Here is a 15,879-nt window from a genome sequence, read left to right as displayed (position 1 = left end):
GCTTCACACAGCTCTACATAACTGTCTGCACAATTTCCCTTACCCTCTTAAGGATGCTCACCAGCTTAGACGTCCCCATACCAATAGCCAGCAAGACCTAAGACTACAACATCCCTCCAGAACATTGCTGCAGAGATCCTGTCTTCAGGGTGTCATTTGGGCACCCCATCCACTCCTCCCGCCCCAGCTCTCACCTGCAGCTAAAACAGTCTTCCTTCTTTCAGAGATCCTGCTGTTTACACTGCAGTGCAGCTGCCCACAAATAACCATTAAATTACTTTCCCCTTCCCACTCTCCTTTATCAAGACACCAGTAAAAAGAAAAAAGACCCTGAACTACAGCACCAACATGCTATAGCTACTGCCACCCTACCAAGCAACATGGTCTCATTGTTTCCTCGTGCATTTGCCTGGCTGCATTCATCCACTATCTCCCATCTTCTACTTCAACAACAATGCAAATAGTTAAAGTTCAGAAGCCTCTGGAGCATCTGTCCCTTCACAACATATAACATTTAGTGAAGCCCCAAACAATCAAATAACAGTCCTTCATATCTAAAGACCCCTTTCAGAAAGGGAGTCAAATTATCAATTTTGCTCTAAAGTGCTGAAATCACAGATACAGAAAATGTATTTCACACACAATGTAGTGGAAAAAGAAAAAGAAAAAAAAAGAAATCAATAGTTTGCTCCACATAGCAACCTAAAAATCAGCACGTATGACAGAATGAGTATTGAAGGTGAAAACCAACTACATGATCATGTACTTGCAAAGAAACTATAATTTTATTTTACATGCATTTTTCCCCTTCATCTTATACTCAACATATACCAACTCAATCAAATTAAAAGAACCAGCTATTCACTAGTGGGTTATATTTAGCAATAGACAGTCTAACATATTAAAGCATTTTTCCCACCAGTACTCAACCTGAATTGATACTGTCAACAGCTGCCAATAACATAAGACATTCGGTAGAGTCAAAGAAAGCAGATAAAAAAACCCAAAACACTAAAATATAATTAAAGGTAAACTACCAGCTGAATGATGTTATAACCACAGGCATGTTACTTCTACAGATGTGTACTTCTGATAAAAGAAATGCAAAGGCCCTTCCTTGCAGCCAGGTGGTGTTGCCTGGCATCAGTGAATCAAGGCTGCTCAATTATACAGATTATGGATCTCACAGGGGTTCCCATCCAGGCCAGTAATAGCAGTTTTGAAAAACAGGAACACCATTGCCCTTAGCAGAGTTTAGATCAAGTTCCACTGTAGCCAAACCCCGATATCCATGACTGCGCAAACAGGGCTCAGGGCACAATAACCACAACAAAAGGCTATAGACTGGTTCGATTTAGCAACATCCATTTACACTTTCTAGCCCAGCAGAAAGAATTCAGCCTAGCATCTGGTGGTTCCCAGAGTAACGCTTCCTAGCCTGGGATGTGACATCTAGTTCTTTATAATAGATGGACCAATAACTTTTCTCCTCCGTTCTCAAGAAATGCAGAAATTAAACTTAAAACTAGCCACAACAACTAAAGTTAGTAATTTCTGTTTGTACCTGCATTGCTAAAAGTGTTGGCATTGCTAAAGTGTTGGCTGAAGACATTGAGAACAGTAAGATAAATGGAAGCCCTCACACTTGTATGTATAGCACACAACTAGTGGGAAAAAAAATGAGTAAGTTAACATGCAAGTTTAAAAGTATAACATTTATCCTGCATCAGTTACCTGTCCACATACACACGGCTCTAGCAGACTAACACCACTATGTAACACTGCAGCTAACCTACTTGTCTGCCCAATGTCCTTCCAAACTCACAGCTTACGTGAGAAAGACAAACAGTCTCATGAAGTCATTCCCTTTGAGGGGGGAGAGCTGCATGGACTAGAAGTCACTTCAAGCTCTAGCATAGATGAAACATTATCCAGATCAACTGTCTATCCTGGAAGGAGATACTCTAATGCTTCTTTGAAGTGTTCTGTTGCTATTAGTAGGTTTCAAAAGGTTTATGTTGGTAAACATAAACCAACTCCCACTCCCTTCCACTGCCAGAAGAATCAGAGATTATCTACCCAGGAAAGCTCTTCCCAGTTAACCCTATATAAGATCACACATATGGCTGGCATGACTTTTTGTAAGATGTCCTTCCAACATACAAAGAAATCATCCAGACTTAAAAGTCACCACAAACCACATTCACAGTTAAGAAAATCTCTTAGTATAAGAAAAAGATTGGCTATTAAAACAATGCCAGTCATCATTACCTTTGTGGGTTTTCAACCAGATCAACCTTTTTTTTTTTTTTTTTTTAATTTGGGGGGGGGTGGGGGCAGGGGGCTGTTAGTAAAAGAAAACATAAGGACACTTTCAAATAGCTTAAAGTCACATCGACAGAACTCTACAGTGAGAAAATTCATCATGTAACATCTGGTAAGCAAACCATATTGGTTATGACTTTTTTTTTTTCTTTTTTTTTTTAAGAGAACAAGAAGTATATATGCAAAGCAAAAAGCAGCCACCTAAAATGCTTGATTGCATGAGCACTAGGTCCAGATTCAAAAGTAAAAATATTTTTCTGTGACTTACCAGAATTTCTCTTTGACACGAGCTTCAAATTCATGCTGACTACAGTACAGATCACAAGAACCAAGAGAACAAGAGGCTTCATCTTTCACTTTCTGTGACAGCTGAAATGCAAACATAGTATGAAGTCTGAATCACAGCTCTTCACTACAACAAAGCAGCAGCTACAGTTAAACATTTCTGAAAGAACCATTACAGAGCAATGGCTTAATCTAGTGACTTCTGGGTTTATTTTTATGCAGAGGTAGGAAAACATAATGGTTCAAAGTAACTGTGAATAATTTATCTCTGACTATCACACAAAAGAGTTGGGTTTTTTTAAATGACACTTTGAAAATATTATTTTGCTTAAAAAAACCACAAGACTTAACTATTTATTTGAAATAGTATGGGTCTAATCTGGCAGATTTTTGTATGTTATTTAAGGGGGAGACCCTGATGGTCATGAATAGTTTTGTCTCATACAAACAGGCCACACGCTTAATAAACCTTCACAGTGTTCAGGAAAAGCTAAAGAATAGGTTATTCATGCAATTTCTCTTAGCAACCTTATTTTCCCACTGGTGACCTTGTAAAAGCTCCTACAATGAATTAATGCTATTTCAGACATTTCTCCTATAAAATGAGGTAAAGACTGGTGAACAAAATTCAGAAATCAATGAATGCAGGTCTCAGGATTCTCACTAAAAAGATAAAATTTGTCTCTCTCGTAAATTTTGCTACCTACTTTATATCACATACATTTAAAAAAAAGAAAAAAATCTAGTTTAACATTGTATTTTTAATTTTATAAAATCACTGGAACTAATTCTGTTTACAAGTCCGAGGTCATTCAAGAAAACATAGCAAGAGCAAACTAAGGCTCCTTATCTGCACTTAAAAACAGGCAGAATGAATCTGAACTCAGCAAAGCCCATCTCTCTATATACCTATATATCTCTCTCAATGAAAGAGAGAGAGATGCTTAATTGTAAGCTAGAGTCCTCAAATATATGCTTAGCTTGAAGTCACAGGCCTTCAAGTAGCTTGGTATTTTTAGACTCCAGGAATTCATCTCCATATCAGATACAGACTTCAGATCAGGACCCTTATTCTCAGATAAAGAGGGCCATCATCTAAATCAGTATGAAATTATTATTTGCACCAGAAGATTCAGCAAACATTTTACAGCAGTTTCTTTTTAAACAGAAATACACAAAACTACCTGCATTAGTAGTCAAAATGAAGGCCAACAAAACAGAATCATTCCTTAAACGCTGTACCACATCCACCCGCCCAGCCCGCTCAGAGGCACCCTCAACTTTGGGACCAGCCCAGACCCCTACAGTTCTGAACATCTGCTCAACATGATAAACCAGCAAGAGGGTACAATGTCCTGCAGTTCGCTGAAAATTATTCAGTTTAATTTGAGTTTATTACATCAAATATTCTTCCCTTGTAATTTTACTACCAGCCTACTGTTGTGTGAAGAAAATGTAAGGAACCCTGTATAAGCTTTTACACGATGGCAATTATGCTGCTATTCAATTATTTCAAAATTACCACTTACAACTGAAGTTTTCCCCCTCTCACCTTACCATATCGTGAGCTATAGACAGTGGATTCCCCCCCCCCCGAATTCCATGTTCCCGTGGGCACTTTATGCCTATTCATTCCCCACAGTAATGATGCTAAAGGAGTTTTCAAGGAATAATACGCGCTGAAGGCTGGTCTGACAGTGGTTAATGGCAGAATTAGTATTCATTCTTCTTTAACCTCTCCTTGGAGTACCAAAATCCTGAAACAAGCAAGGCCATCTTGACAAGAGAGCTTAAAAAACGTAATTGAACTAAATCTTTTGACAGATAATTGTAATGATGATGTTATGCTAGAATGATTTTCAAGTGTAGCTTTGCAAATTACTTTCTCCACTTTCCTCCCTTCAGTTATTACAGCTGAAGTATGTAACTCCTAGGTCTTTTTTCATGTGGGTCCCTCCATCCCCACCCCAAACGAGCTATGCTGCATTAAATACACTTAAAAATTCAAAGCAAGTTCTGCTGGCCACCATTAATGCTAGAGATAGGCGGAAATTCTTTGTTCTGTCAGCACAGATAGGAGTTTTGCTTTTTGAAGCCCTGGCCTCACCAAGGCAGTCAGTCTCTGTACCTGCAAAAAGCAGGAAAATACAGCATGGAAAGGGCAAGAAACTGCTCTACCACCTAGTCATTCACAGCCTAGTCCAGAGCCTCAGCTTGTCACATCTGACACGACCCCACTGAAGCTGGCATGAAAATACACATCGAAGTTTGAGGTGTCATCTTCACAGTCTTAGACATCCAACCAGAATAAGGTAGGATCAGTCACACCAGTGTGACCAGTGGGTCAGCTGGATACTGTCCTGAGACAGCAGACAGCTATAGACAACAACGCTGTTCAAATAATTTTTTTTAAACATACAATTTGACAAAGAAAGCAAGGTACAGTGTAAGATGTATTTCCCCCAAAAGAATGTCAAGCAGCCAGAAGAGTGAAGGTTGTATGTTTCCAGGACAAAGTCTCTAAATTTGCTCGGGAGTAGATTTCTGGGGCTGACCCTGTCAAGACTCCCATCATGTCTCCCAATGGGACCAGTCTCACAACTCCCTCCTCTGGGCTATTTGCTCACCTATCAGGCAATGGGATGGACTAGAGACTCAAGACAATCCTGTGCTAGACTACTAGCACTTCTGGAAATAAATGAGTGGGACAGTGTCTATGATCTGATGAAGAACATGAATAAAACTGTGCTAGCTTGATGAGATATGAGATGGGATAAAGCAGTTAACATTCAATACCATTCTTCTATAATCGAGGCATTTTCCTTCAAGCAGGGCTGATTTTGTCATTTGACAAACTTTCCCCTCACAGGCACTGAGCAGCATTTCCCTGAGGAGCTGCTTACTCTGATGCTGCCAGCTCCAAGCAGCTGTGAGTAGGGGCTCACAGCTGTAACGAGAACATAGTACTCTACTGGATACACCTCACAAGAGAGGGACCAAGTTTAGGACCATTCCCAGAAGAGTGAAGAAGACGTCTTACTTAATAAGGGTATAGAAATACCAATTACAGCTAACTTGCCCGAGATCACTGAGAGGAGGGAAGAGAGACACAGAACAAAGTGCTTGTTGAGAAGGCTGAAAGAATTGCTAAACAAGTTAATTCGGCCCTTGTTGTGACCTGCCAGGTTGCATTTGTATTGAGACAAGTAAAGGGAGGTTGCTGCCATCAGAGGGAGAAACCTAGGAGAAGCAAGGTGTGACAACTTTAGTCTCAATCATTCCACTGCTAATGAGGCCACCCCTTCCCTCCTCATACCATTTGATGCTACAAACCACAGACTTCAGGCAGCTTTCCCAGTCTGCTATAAGCACCCAGCAGCTACAGGGGGACCAGGCTCTGATGCAGCACAAATTCTGTTCTTCTAACAGAAATCCTGACTCCCATATGCTGCCTAATGGCCTTCACCTGTGTTGACAAACTTAGTTCTTCTGAATCCTCAGAAAACAGGGCTTGGGAAATTGTGTCCCATTTTCTTCATGTACTGGTTGCTGTCCTTCCAGCACGCACTTCAGCTCGCATAACTTCCCAGACTCAAAAGAATTTCAAGTGACAAGGTTAGAAGAAAGCACTCAGAAACAAGAAGGAAGCATTAATATGGAGCATTAACATTCTGCACAAAACCCAGCACTGAGATTCCCAAGTTCCCACTTTGAATGTAATTTAGTTTCGCTCTAATTTCTACCATGAGCTTTGTTTATATAGTATTCCTTTTTAAGAGAAAGCAAGAAAAGTGGTGCATGTGTGCACTAAGGCACACGTCTGTGCACAGACTGAGATTTGCTGACACACCATGAGGCTCTGCAGATTCTGGTTTCTCCACAGAAGCTGCGATGCAGAAGGTGCTCATTAAAAACAGCAGCCCACCTCTTTAGCGGTTTCCAATTGTCAGGTTTTGTTGCTCAGAAATCTCACAGAAATAAATTACCGTTTTCACCCCTCACACAAAGGATGCAATGGCAACAGTAATTCTTTCGTTGTCTTTACAGTATGCTAGATGGTGACTTCTGTTCACTTCTTTTCAAACCATTTCCCCACTCCACTTTTTAAGGCTTTGAATTTTAATATGAACTCTCTCTCAGGTCTTCTCTTCTTTTGCCAATACACCACACTTTGAGCTGTTTACTACTGAAAGATTTTCAGTCTATATAATAAGCTGGATGGAAGCCATCCACAATGGGCATCACTCCCTTTTTGTTGATACCTCAAACACAAATAAAAAAATATTTAAGATCAGAAATGCATGCTAGTTCAAATAACGTATCTTCAGCTCTACTTGATATGGGTCATGTAGCGTTCTTCGCTCTGTTGCTCAAGGAGCATCAAAGAATATTCCATTCTGCCTAATTCACTGTGCATCTTCGCCATCATAACCAGCCACTTAAGTTGTCTAAATATGCAATGAACATTAATTCTACAAGGCAGTGCGCATTTCAGCATTTGTCTTGCTGGATTTGAGACTCCATTCGGCTCAGGTCCTTAACTAAGTTCACATCTGGCTAATTCTCCTTGTTCAGCTGAAATTCTATGAGAAATTTAAAACTGAGGTAAGCACGGAGGGAACCTGGCAGTGCTTGTGTTGTGCAAACTGAAAGTAACCAGCAACAATGAGACAACATCTAAAATGTCTGGGATTATTACTGGCTCAACAGTGTATCAGCTGCATGATAGCAATACAACAAGGAAAGTCCAAGGTATTGTCCTGAGGAAGCAAAGGGAACCACAACTAAATACACAGAGCGCCTGACAAGGTCACAAAACCAATCTGTAACAATTCCTCCAAAGGCTGCATGTCTGGGTGCAAAAGAAAAGGAACAAACTGTAAAACTCACAGATCTTTTGTGACATGAAGGAGGTAAACTCAGAATCTTATCAGTTATTTCAGAAGAAACAAACAGCACCACCCCTTAGGTGTTAACACTGAGGTTTTGCTTGAAAGATTGTAATACTTCCATTAAAGTTAAATATCTTCCAAATGGCAACCATAGAAGATACCAAGAACAACATCTTAAAGCTTCAAAAGGCATCCTACAGTATAACACCGAAACAAAAAAATGGGCTTCAGTGGCAGGCACAAAAGAAAAATACTGTGGATGGCCTCCACACAATACTTCTCCCATTAACATTTCTGGCCGCAAAGAGTAGAAGTGATTTTAGTCATGTTAAAGTAGCAATCAGACTCAACACTACGAGCAAACTGCTGCTTTGCCCTGTAGAGAGAAAACCCTGCCAGCATTAACACAAGAACCTTTTCCTGCAAGAACTTTCCAATCCGATAGCTGCCTAAAACAGTGCTCATTTATGGCAAAAAATTAGGAGCAGGAAATGGAAAAATCCCCTGAAATATTCCAAATACAAATAAAGATTCCAATATCTATAGAATTAAAATGCTAACCAGAGGGGTTAGTGATGAGCATATGATACAGGCATTCATCTAAATTGCCACTAAGAAAATTCAACAAAAACCTGAGCTGCCCATCTTAACAGTTTCATGAACCAAAAGAACTAGAACTACTCAGCACTGATTAGCAGCTTGAGTACTATCAGCTCACACCACACACTGACCTTGATTCCCTAAGCAACTCACACAGAATTCAAGTTCATTATATCTTCAAATTGGATTTTAAATCCCTGAATCATACTCCTCCCTTATTGCAGCAACTCCTGCACTTGGAAATGCAGAAAGCAAACGTAAGGAGGAACAACAAGAACAACAAAGGAGCAGGAAAGTTAGCTATTATTTTTTAAGCCTCATGCCCAGCTGCACCTTCAATGATATACTGATTCAGCACTACCCTGGATTCTACAGAGAACTATTGTTCCAGCCTTAACTTTGCAATATTCTAACTACACATCCCATGATATATGCCTATGCTTGTCCAGTATCACAGCTTTTAAATTTGAGTAGTCCAAGCCTTTTATAGACATTCAAAGTGAAATACGTGTTGTGGGAGGAGGATTACAGCTGTACTTCAAGCCTTCATGGTTTATGAGGTCAACATAATGGATCTATTAATTTACAGCCTTTTTTTCCCCTAGAGTAGGAGCTATTAATATTCTACATATATTTACTTCTGCAGATTGTGGTTTAATCAATACAGTACTTCAGGCAACATGAAGTACCATAGGCAATGTAAAGACTGTCAGACCAAGAATGTTTAGGTTTACAGAGTGGGGCTTAGCCTCTTACCACTTTGCAGAAGTACTTAAAAGATTACAGAAAAGCCAGCTGAGGGAGAGAAGAAAATGCGAAGACGGTCTACACTTGGAAAGCTAAACATGTACACTAGTACTGGGGAAAGGGGAGTGATTTTAAGAATCAGCTTAAATCAGTCTAAGTCCTAGAACTGACGCAGTTACAGCAAGACAGTTCCCAAAGCAGAGTAAGCCGCAGCAGTAATCACACCCACCCGAGGGGAAAGAGGAGCCCCAGCGACAGATGACCACATACGCTTCCCAAAGCCAAGGCGGCCGCTGGGCACTGTCCCAGGAGGGCAGACTTCTTCTGGGCTGAGATGAACTCGGAGGCTACTCTCTCAGACCCAGCCCAGCCAGCATGCCCTGGGCTGCAGAGAGGCTCTGCTCAGGAAAAAAAAACACTCTGAACCCTGCTTTTCAGCTCTCTGGGGGGAAAAAAGCAACTTACTGATAACTCTTAGGCTTCAGAGTCACTGATAAACCCTGTAAATTCCAGAAAACCCATGGCTTCACCTGACTCCAGCTCTTCAATCACCAACACCCAGAGCAAACACCACTGCTCAGGTCATGGCCTTTTCCCCCTGAGTGCTTTAGATGATCTTGCAAGTGACCACAGGTCTACTCTACAGAGCCTCAACCACAAAAGACAACATTTCAGATTAAAAGAGATAAGAAAAGTCCATTCTCACCCACATCAATTTCAAAACTCACACACGCTCTTACATCAACGAGGAAGTCTGCCCAATTCACAGCAGCCTACGCAAGAGCATTATTAAGCCAAAAGATTAGATGCTTTGCTTCTTTCATACTCATACCAACCTTGCTCTCCAAGCAGCTTTTGTAGAAAAGCTACTAAAAAATGGAGAGAGAGACAGTTCAAAGAGAGGTCTCAATCCTGAAAGATAGCATATCCCTCCTCTTCCCCCTCCACACTGCTTCTCTCATTCCCCTTGTCTTCCTCAAGGCTCATTATGGAGGTGCTCAGCACAAAACAGAACTAGATTTTAGACTGGACTGCCATCTGCATGCTGAAGTGTTCTCTGCTTTTATAGAGAAACTGCTTTTACAGCATCTTAAAACAGTCCTCTTTCCGGGACCACATAGAAGATGGACTGCAGCTGTTACAAGTGTCAGCCGTATTGACTTTATATCTGCTCCTATATACATTCATACCTCTGCAATATTTACACAATAACAATATTTGCACTATTCATGGCAAACCTGGTCCACATTCACTCCTGCACATTAATGAAACAAGCACCAAGAGAACACAACTCTGCATGCGATGTGCTTAGAATTTCATTCCTTGATCTCATTCATGGCCACATGCTTCCCTAACTAATACATAAAGCTCAAAGAAGACAGAATTAACAGAAAAAAAAATGACATACCAGCTGTTACACTTCTTATAAAACACTCTTCCACAGTTTTCCACTTAGAAAACACAGTTGCAGAGAAGCAAGATAGGGCACTGCCGTCAGCAAAGGCAAGTTGCTTTCACTGTACTCGGCACCATCTCATAGTACCTTAGAGTGATAAACATATTCTTGATGAGGACTTTTTCTCCCTTACATAACCAGAGGCTAGCCTTTACCTACATGTATTTTGCCAGATTTGCCTGGGTGAAAATAAGAATTTGATTGAGCAAGCAAGCAAGCAAACCCCCCAGAATTTGAGAATCATAAGAAACTGCTTTTAGAACATTACTTTCAGATATTTTGTGGAAATCTTGTAAACAATGGGGGGTTGTTCTGATGCAGGCCAAAATAAAATTAAAATATGTACTTTATGTGCTCTGGAATTGCTCTGCCAAATAGACATCCTTGTTAATTTAATTGGTACATAAAGCAGTAGGAAGAAGGGTGGAAGGAACTCTCTTCCTATAGTGCTTTTGGGGTGGAAAGGGGATGGAAAAGAAAGGATTAGCCAAAAAAACCCTGCAGAAGTTTCTAACATGCGGTCTCTCTCCCACCAGCTCTGTCACTGAACATAACACACCCCTCGGTCCTCCACCGATTCCAAGGGGGGCTTACCTAGGTCAAGTACCAGATGCCAGAGGAAACCTTGACCATCAAAGCTAGCAAAAAGATTCTCATTATTTTCAGCAAGGGCAAGATCTCTTCCCTTTGTCTTCTTTTCAAGGCTGTTTAAAGGAAGATTTATTTTTAGTTGGACACCCCAAAAAGAAAATGGCCTCTTAAAGTGCCTCTTTATTTTGTGATGCAGTTTAAATGTTTGCTTCCCTTTCCAGCACTAAAGACCTCCTGATAAATAGCTCAGACTCACATTGTTTGAGGAAGGCTTAGAAATGGAGAGCAGACACGGTTTCCCATACAGCCCTTTAAGGCTGTTTAATAGTTGTTCACAATTTAGCATCCCTTGATATTTTCAGCTTCAGCCTCAGTTTGAAGTGAGAGATTACTCAGAGCCCGAATGTTTTGGAGAGCAGGAAAAGTCCATACATTATAAATGCTTTATTTGTACTTCTTACTGTGAGTACAAATTCTCAGCCCTTTCCCTCAGACACACAGGTCAACGCCACCAGCCCCAGGCACCCCTGGCAGCTTCCCACCTCAGCCAGCAGGGATGACTGGCTGCACAGGGCACAGTCATGCTCCTTGGAACTCTTCCTCCGCCTCTGATCCCACAAGGGCATCTCAACCCAGGACAGAAAAAATTTGGACAAAACAGCCTCTCTCTTCCAAATGCCACATCAAAGACACTGTTCTCTGTAGCTTTAACTGGGTAATTGTAACATGTACCCTTCTTTCCCCAGGAAACAGCTGCGGACAATCAGGGAACAAATTACTCTGCCTATGCAAACAAACCAAATCCCTTTACAGACCCATCCCAGCCAGAGCGCCTCACCTGGATGCTCCTGTCATCTCCAAGCAGGCAGAGCATCCCAAGGGGTATGGGCCTCATATGTTGTCGCCATTTCCTACCCCTTGCTCTCCCAGCAGCCTGCCTGCATCTCTGCTGGGCTCCTCACACACACTGCCTCCATACACAAGCTGCCTATTACTTTTGTGAGGAACTGAAGCCAGCAGCTGCCCTACACCTCCAGACTTACACACTCTTAAACCCTCCACGGCTCGAGCTTATCATAGGGTGGCAAGGCACAACACCCATGAGATCTGAGCCCAGCAAGTGCACTCCTACCTGCCTCCGGTTCCTCACTCCTCTGCAGCCTCCTCCGGGCTTAAGTCTGCAAAGTCCAGCTTCTTCTGAGGCCCAGGCCTCCAGCCTCCATCAAACCAGGAAACCTCATCCTCCCTCTCCCACACCACCGGTCCCTGCCTGATTCAGAAGTGATCTGTGCCAGAAGAACAGCCCTTCTGCTTAACTCACCTTCTCCCCACCAGCCTATGAATCCCTCCTGACCCTCTCAGGCTCTTTTTTGATCTGACTTCTGTCTGGAGAGTGGCCAGTCCCCTCACAGTGGTTTCCAACAGCTTCGGCTACTGCACTGCTTCAAAGTGCAGCCACTAGACTGGCAGCCCTGGAGATTAAAAGGCTTTCCATTGCTCAGTTCTGTGAGAGATGAAGCAATTCAGACAAAGCTGGCTAATGCCCCATATGCACAGGGGCTCCAGTAATTGTGTGGCATCCACTAAAATTGACTGAAGTTGGCTAAGTGCATTAATGTCGCACACCTGGTCTTTCTTCTTACCTCTTGTGCAAGCAAATCTTCCCCCCTTCTTCCTCCCCCCCATTTTACTGCTAAAGCATCAATCACCAAAGAATTTGAAGACAAACCTCCTATGAGCTTCCAGGTACTGTGAAAGTAAGAGTGGTCTCCAGAGAACTCTTGAGCCTTACAAATGGAACAACTAAAGATTCATCTTTCTCTCTCGTGTGCTCACGTCCAGCCCAAGCAGGGGGGTCAGTATGAGTAAGTCTTGCTATGAGCTAACATCCCTGAACGTTCCCAGCTGACCACCCACCCCTCCCAGGTACCCAGGAGCAGGCCAGAAGTGCATGCACGCCCACACACGCAGGATATGTGCCTTCCGACATCCTTGGTCACCAGCTAGAAAGCTTTAGTTTAGTAGAGGAAGGTCTCCCCTCGCAGACTCGGATCTGGAGCACGCTGGAGGTGCAAGCTGCTGCCTAGCAACACCAGCGCTCTGCAGGGAGGTCGTAGCATGTCCCCGTCCTCCCACTGCAAGAGGTCTCCTATGTATGGAAAAACACCATCAGAAGGATGCGATCCTTAGTAATTTCTTGGAAAGCCATCCTGCACATCACCAACTACAACCCCTGCTTAACCATGGACTCACCAAATCCTGAAGAGCACTGCCTGTGCCTTGGTGAACTGCCAGAAGTCTTCACTTCTCAAGTTCACTGCACGCGTAGTACGCCCCACTGGCTTACGGAGCCCAAAATCCCAAATCCCAGCCTGTCCCTCATCTCCTCCTCAGCCACTTGTCTATTGCAAAGCAAGAACTTGACTCACTGTCAGACAGCTTCCTCCCCAAACTTACCTCCTGCCTCAGGTCTGACATGAGCAATGCTTTTCAGCCACCACGTCCTCCTCAAAGCTGGCCTGCTCCTACCTCCGGAGGGAAGCCCCTTCCCATGCACTACACGGAAGCAGGGCAGGCAGTCACCTGCTCTTACAGCTGAGACATCTGACAGATATGACAGATATTACAGACTGACAGGCAGCTGCAGTTTTATCCCTGCTAAGAAGTAACATTCCCTTTTAAGCACCAGCAGCAGGCGTTTGGGGCGAGCACCTCTCTCAGACATGAATGCAACCACACTCGCACAATGCCTGGGCACCCTGAAACAGCCCTTCCCCACTCCTGAGCCGGCAGCGGCTCACCTTGCCTTGCATCGACCTCTAACAATTCTCTGAAAAACCTCAAAACTACGTGCACTCTGATGGTAATATCATAACAGCCACAAACCGCATGCACACACTCTAAAAATATGATTTTTTAAAATAATCAGGATAAAAACAAGAGAGTACAAACACTGCAGAGGAGCACGAGAAAGTGCCAGTTCCTGGAAGCATAGGTTTTTCCTCACAGTACAAGCCTATGTTTAGGTGTTAATCCAAAAGGAGCAGAGGTTGCCCAAAGCACGCAGACCTTACCGTAACTTTCAGAAACTGGAGCTTACAGCATTTTTCCATCAGAAACTTTAGATTCTTTGAATCTTAGCAGACACAGCAGTCCACGGACAGGCTCTTTAAAAACAGCTGCTTAATCAAGCGCTTGAAAGAGGTTTCGTGCCCTTTAGCAGGTTTCCATCAGACCCCAAACAAAACTAGAGAAGCCTTATTACCACAAAACTTTCGGAAGCAGCTAGAGATTTCCGAGTTGCCCAACGTTCAAGACACCACTGCGGTACCTCAGAGCAGCCAAGCCTCCAAAGAACCGGCACCTTTTCAACAAGCTCCACCAAGCTGCAACATCCCAAAAAAACAAGTCCCCGCGTGTTTTTCTTTTAAAACCCCGGCAGCAACACTTTCCCCCGGGAAGCCCCACGCGCGTTCGCGCCTCTGAGCGAGAGCCCCTCGATACTCACCCAGACCTCCCTTCGTGACAGAAAGGCACTTGGGGCACCTCCGCAGCCGCAGGGCCCGATCCGGGGAGGGGGGGGACGGCGGAGCCGACGCGCCAACACGGACGGCTCCGGCTCCGGCCCCGAGCAGCCGCTCTCTGAGGAGACCGGCGGGGCGGACCCCGGAGGGCTCGGGGGCGGCCGCCCGCCGGGACGGAGAGCCGGGGCTGCGGAGGGATCCCTGCCGGGAGCCCCTCGGTAGCAGCGGGTCCGCCGGGCTCCCTCCGCCCGCCCGCCCCGGGGCTGAGGGAGGGACGCGGCACCAGCCGCCCCTCAGCCCCGTCCCGCGCACGGCGGGGGCGGCACCGAGGGGATGCGCGTTACACCCGAACTTTTTCTTTTTTTTTTCTTTGAGGGAAGATTTTAAAAATAAAAATAAAACCGAAATTGCCGCGAGAAGCGCTGCGCGGCAGGGCTTACCTCCTCGGCGGCTCACCCTCTAGGTCTCCATACCGGCACGGCCCCGTCCGAGGCCGGCGGGCAGCGGGCGGGCCCCCGCCGCGGAGGCAGTGGAAGCTGCGGGGGCGGCGCGGTGCCGCCCGTCTGAGCGGAACGCGGCTTCCCGCCGCCGCCGAGGAGGAGGAGGAGGAGGAGGAGCGGGCGCTGCCCCCCCGTCGAGTTACGGCGGAGCCGCTGTGAGGGGAGCGGAGCGGGACGGCGCTGCCCGCCGCCACCGACGGCTCCGCACGCGGCAGGTGCGCCCGCCCGCCCCGCGCAGCGAGACGCCGCAGCGCCCCCTGGCGGCCGCGCCGCGCCGCTGCCCGCCCACCAGCCCCGGCCCCGCTGCCCCCCGACCGGGCACCGCTCGCCGGCCCCGGCGTCTCCCCGCCGCCGCGCACCGGCGGGCAGCGCTGCGCTCCCGGGCCCCGCTCCGCGCCGGGCCCTGGGCTGGCAAAGCGCCGCCGCCGAAGCCCCGTGAAGCCCAGACGGGGAAGGGGCTGTCGTGCCCGCTCTCGGCCGAAGAAACGGGATTTGCACGAAGCCGGGAGAAGCCGCTTTCGCACCCGCCGCGCGTTTTCACACCGTCGTTAGCGCCGATTTAACCAGACTGCCTCGAACTGGACCAGGTTAGGTTTCCCTTCCCTAACTCTGCTTCTGACACGGCACGTCCACGCTTTCTCCAGCGCGGCAGTGGTATTTTTAGTTTGCCTGTGCTGCTTTTTATTCGCTTTTAAGTTATCTTAGAATAGCTCCGTGCAGAATATAATCTACTGCTGCATTTTGCTCAGATTCATAGGAGGACCCAGTTTTGTTAGGCAACTGCGATACAGGCAGGAAAACCACGGGCCAAATTTCTCTAAGCGCGCTTCACGCTCACGTAAGCAACGTGACTTTACAGCGCCGTTGCTTGGCCTGACTCGCGCTGCGTCACAGCGTGTGCGATTGCCACTCATGCTCGTGACCCCTGTGAGGCTGCAAACACCGAGCAACGCAGCGGC

At 45.3% G+C, this 15,879-nt stretch overlaps 1 protein-coding gene across 3 annotated transcripts in view; it reads right to left on the bottom strand.

Annotated features, from left to right (window-relative positions):
• IL1RAPL2 (interleukin 1 receptor accessory protein like 2) overlaps window positions 1–14,992 on the bottom strand; it is a 402,879-nt gene extending 387,887 nt beyond the window's left edge. For 2 of the 3 annotated variants that reach the window (XM_052813838.1, XM_052813840.1), the window contains exons 1-2: window positions 14,861–14,992; window positions 2,594–2,694 (exon numbers count right to left, since the gene is read on the bottom strand). In XM_052813838.1, coding sequence (XP_052669798.1) covers window positions 2,594–2,675 — 82 coding nt within the window. In that variant the 5' untranslated portion in view covers window positions 2,676–2,694; window positions 14,861–14,992. Of the gene's footprint in view, window positions 1–2,593; window positions 2,695–10,257; window positions 10,389–14,860 lie in introns of those variants that run through there. The other variant, XM_052813839.1, reaches the window with a different exon arrangement.
• Between the last annotated feature and the right edge of the window lie 887 nt (window positions 14,993–15,879).

This window comes from Harpia harpyja, chromosome 18 (genome assembly GCF_026419915.1).
Source record: "Harpia harpyja isolate bHarHar1 chromosome 18, bHarHar1 primary haplotype, whole genome shotgun sequence".
NCBI lineage: Eukaryota > Metazoa > Chordata > Aves > Accipitriformes > Accipitridae > Harpia > Harpia harpyja.
This window is presented reverse-complemented; position numbering and strand designations above follow the sequence as displayed.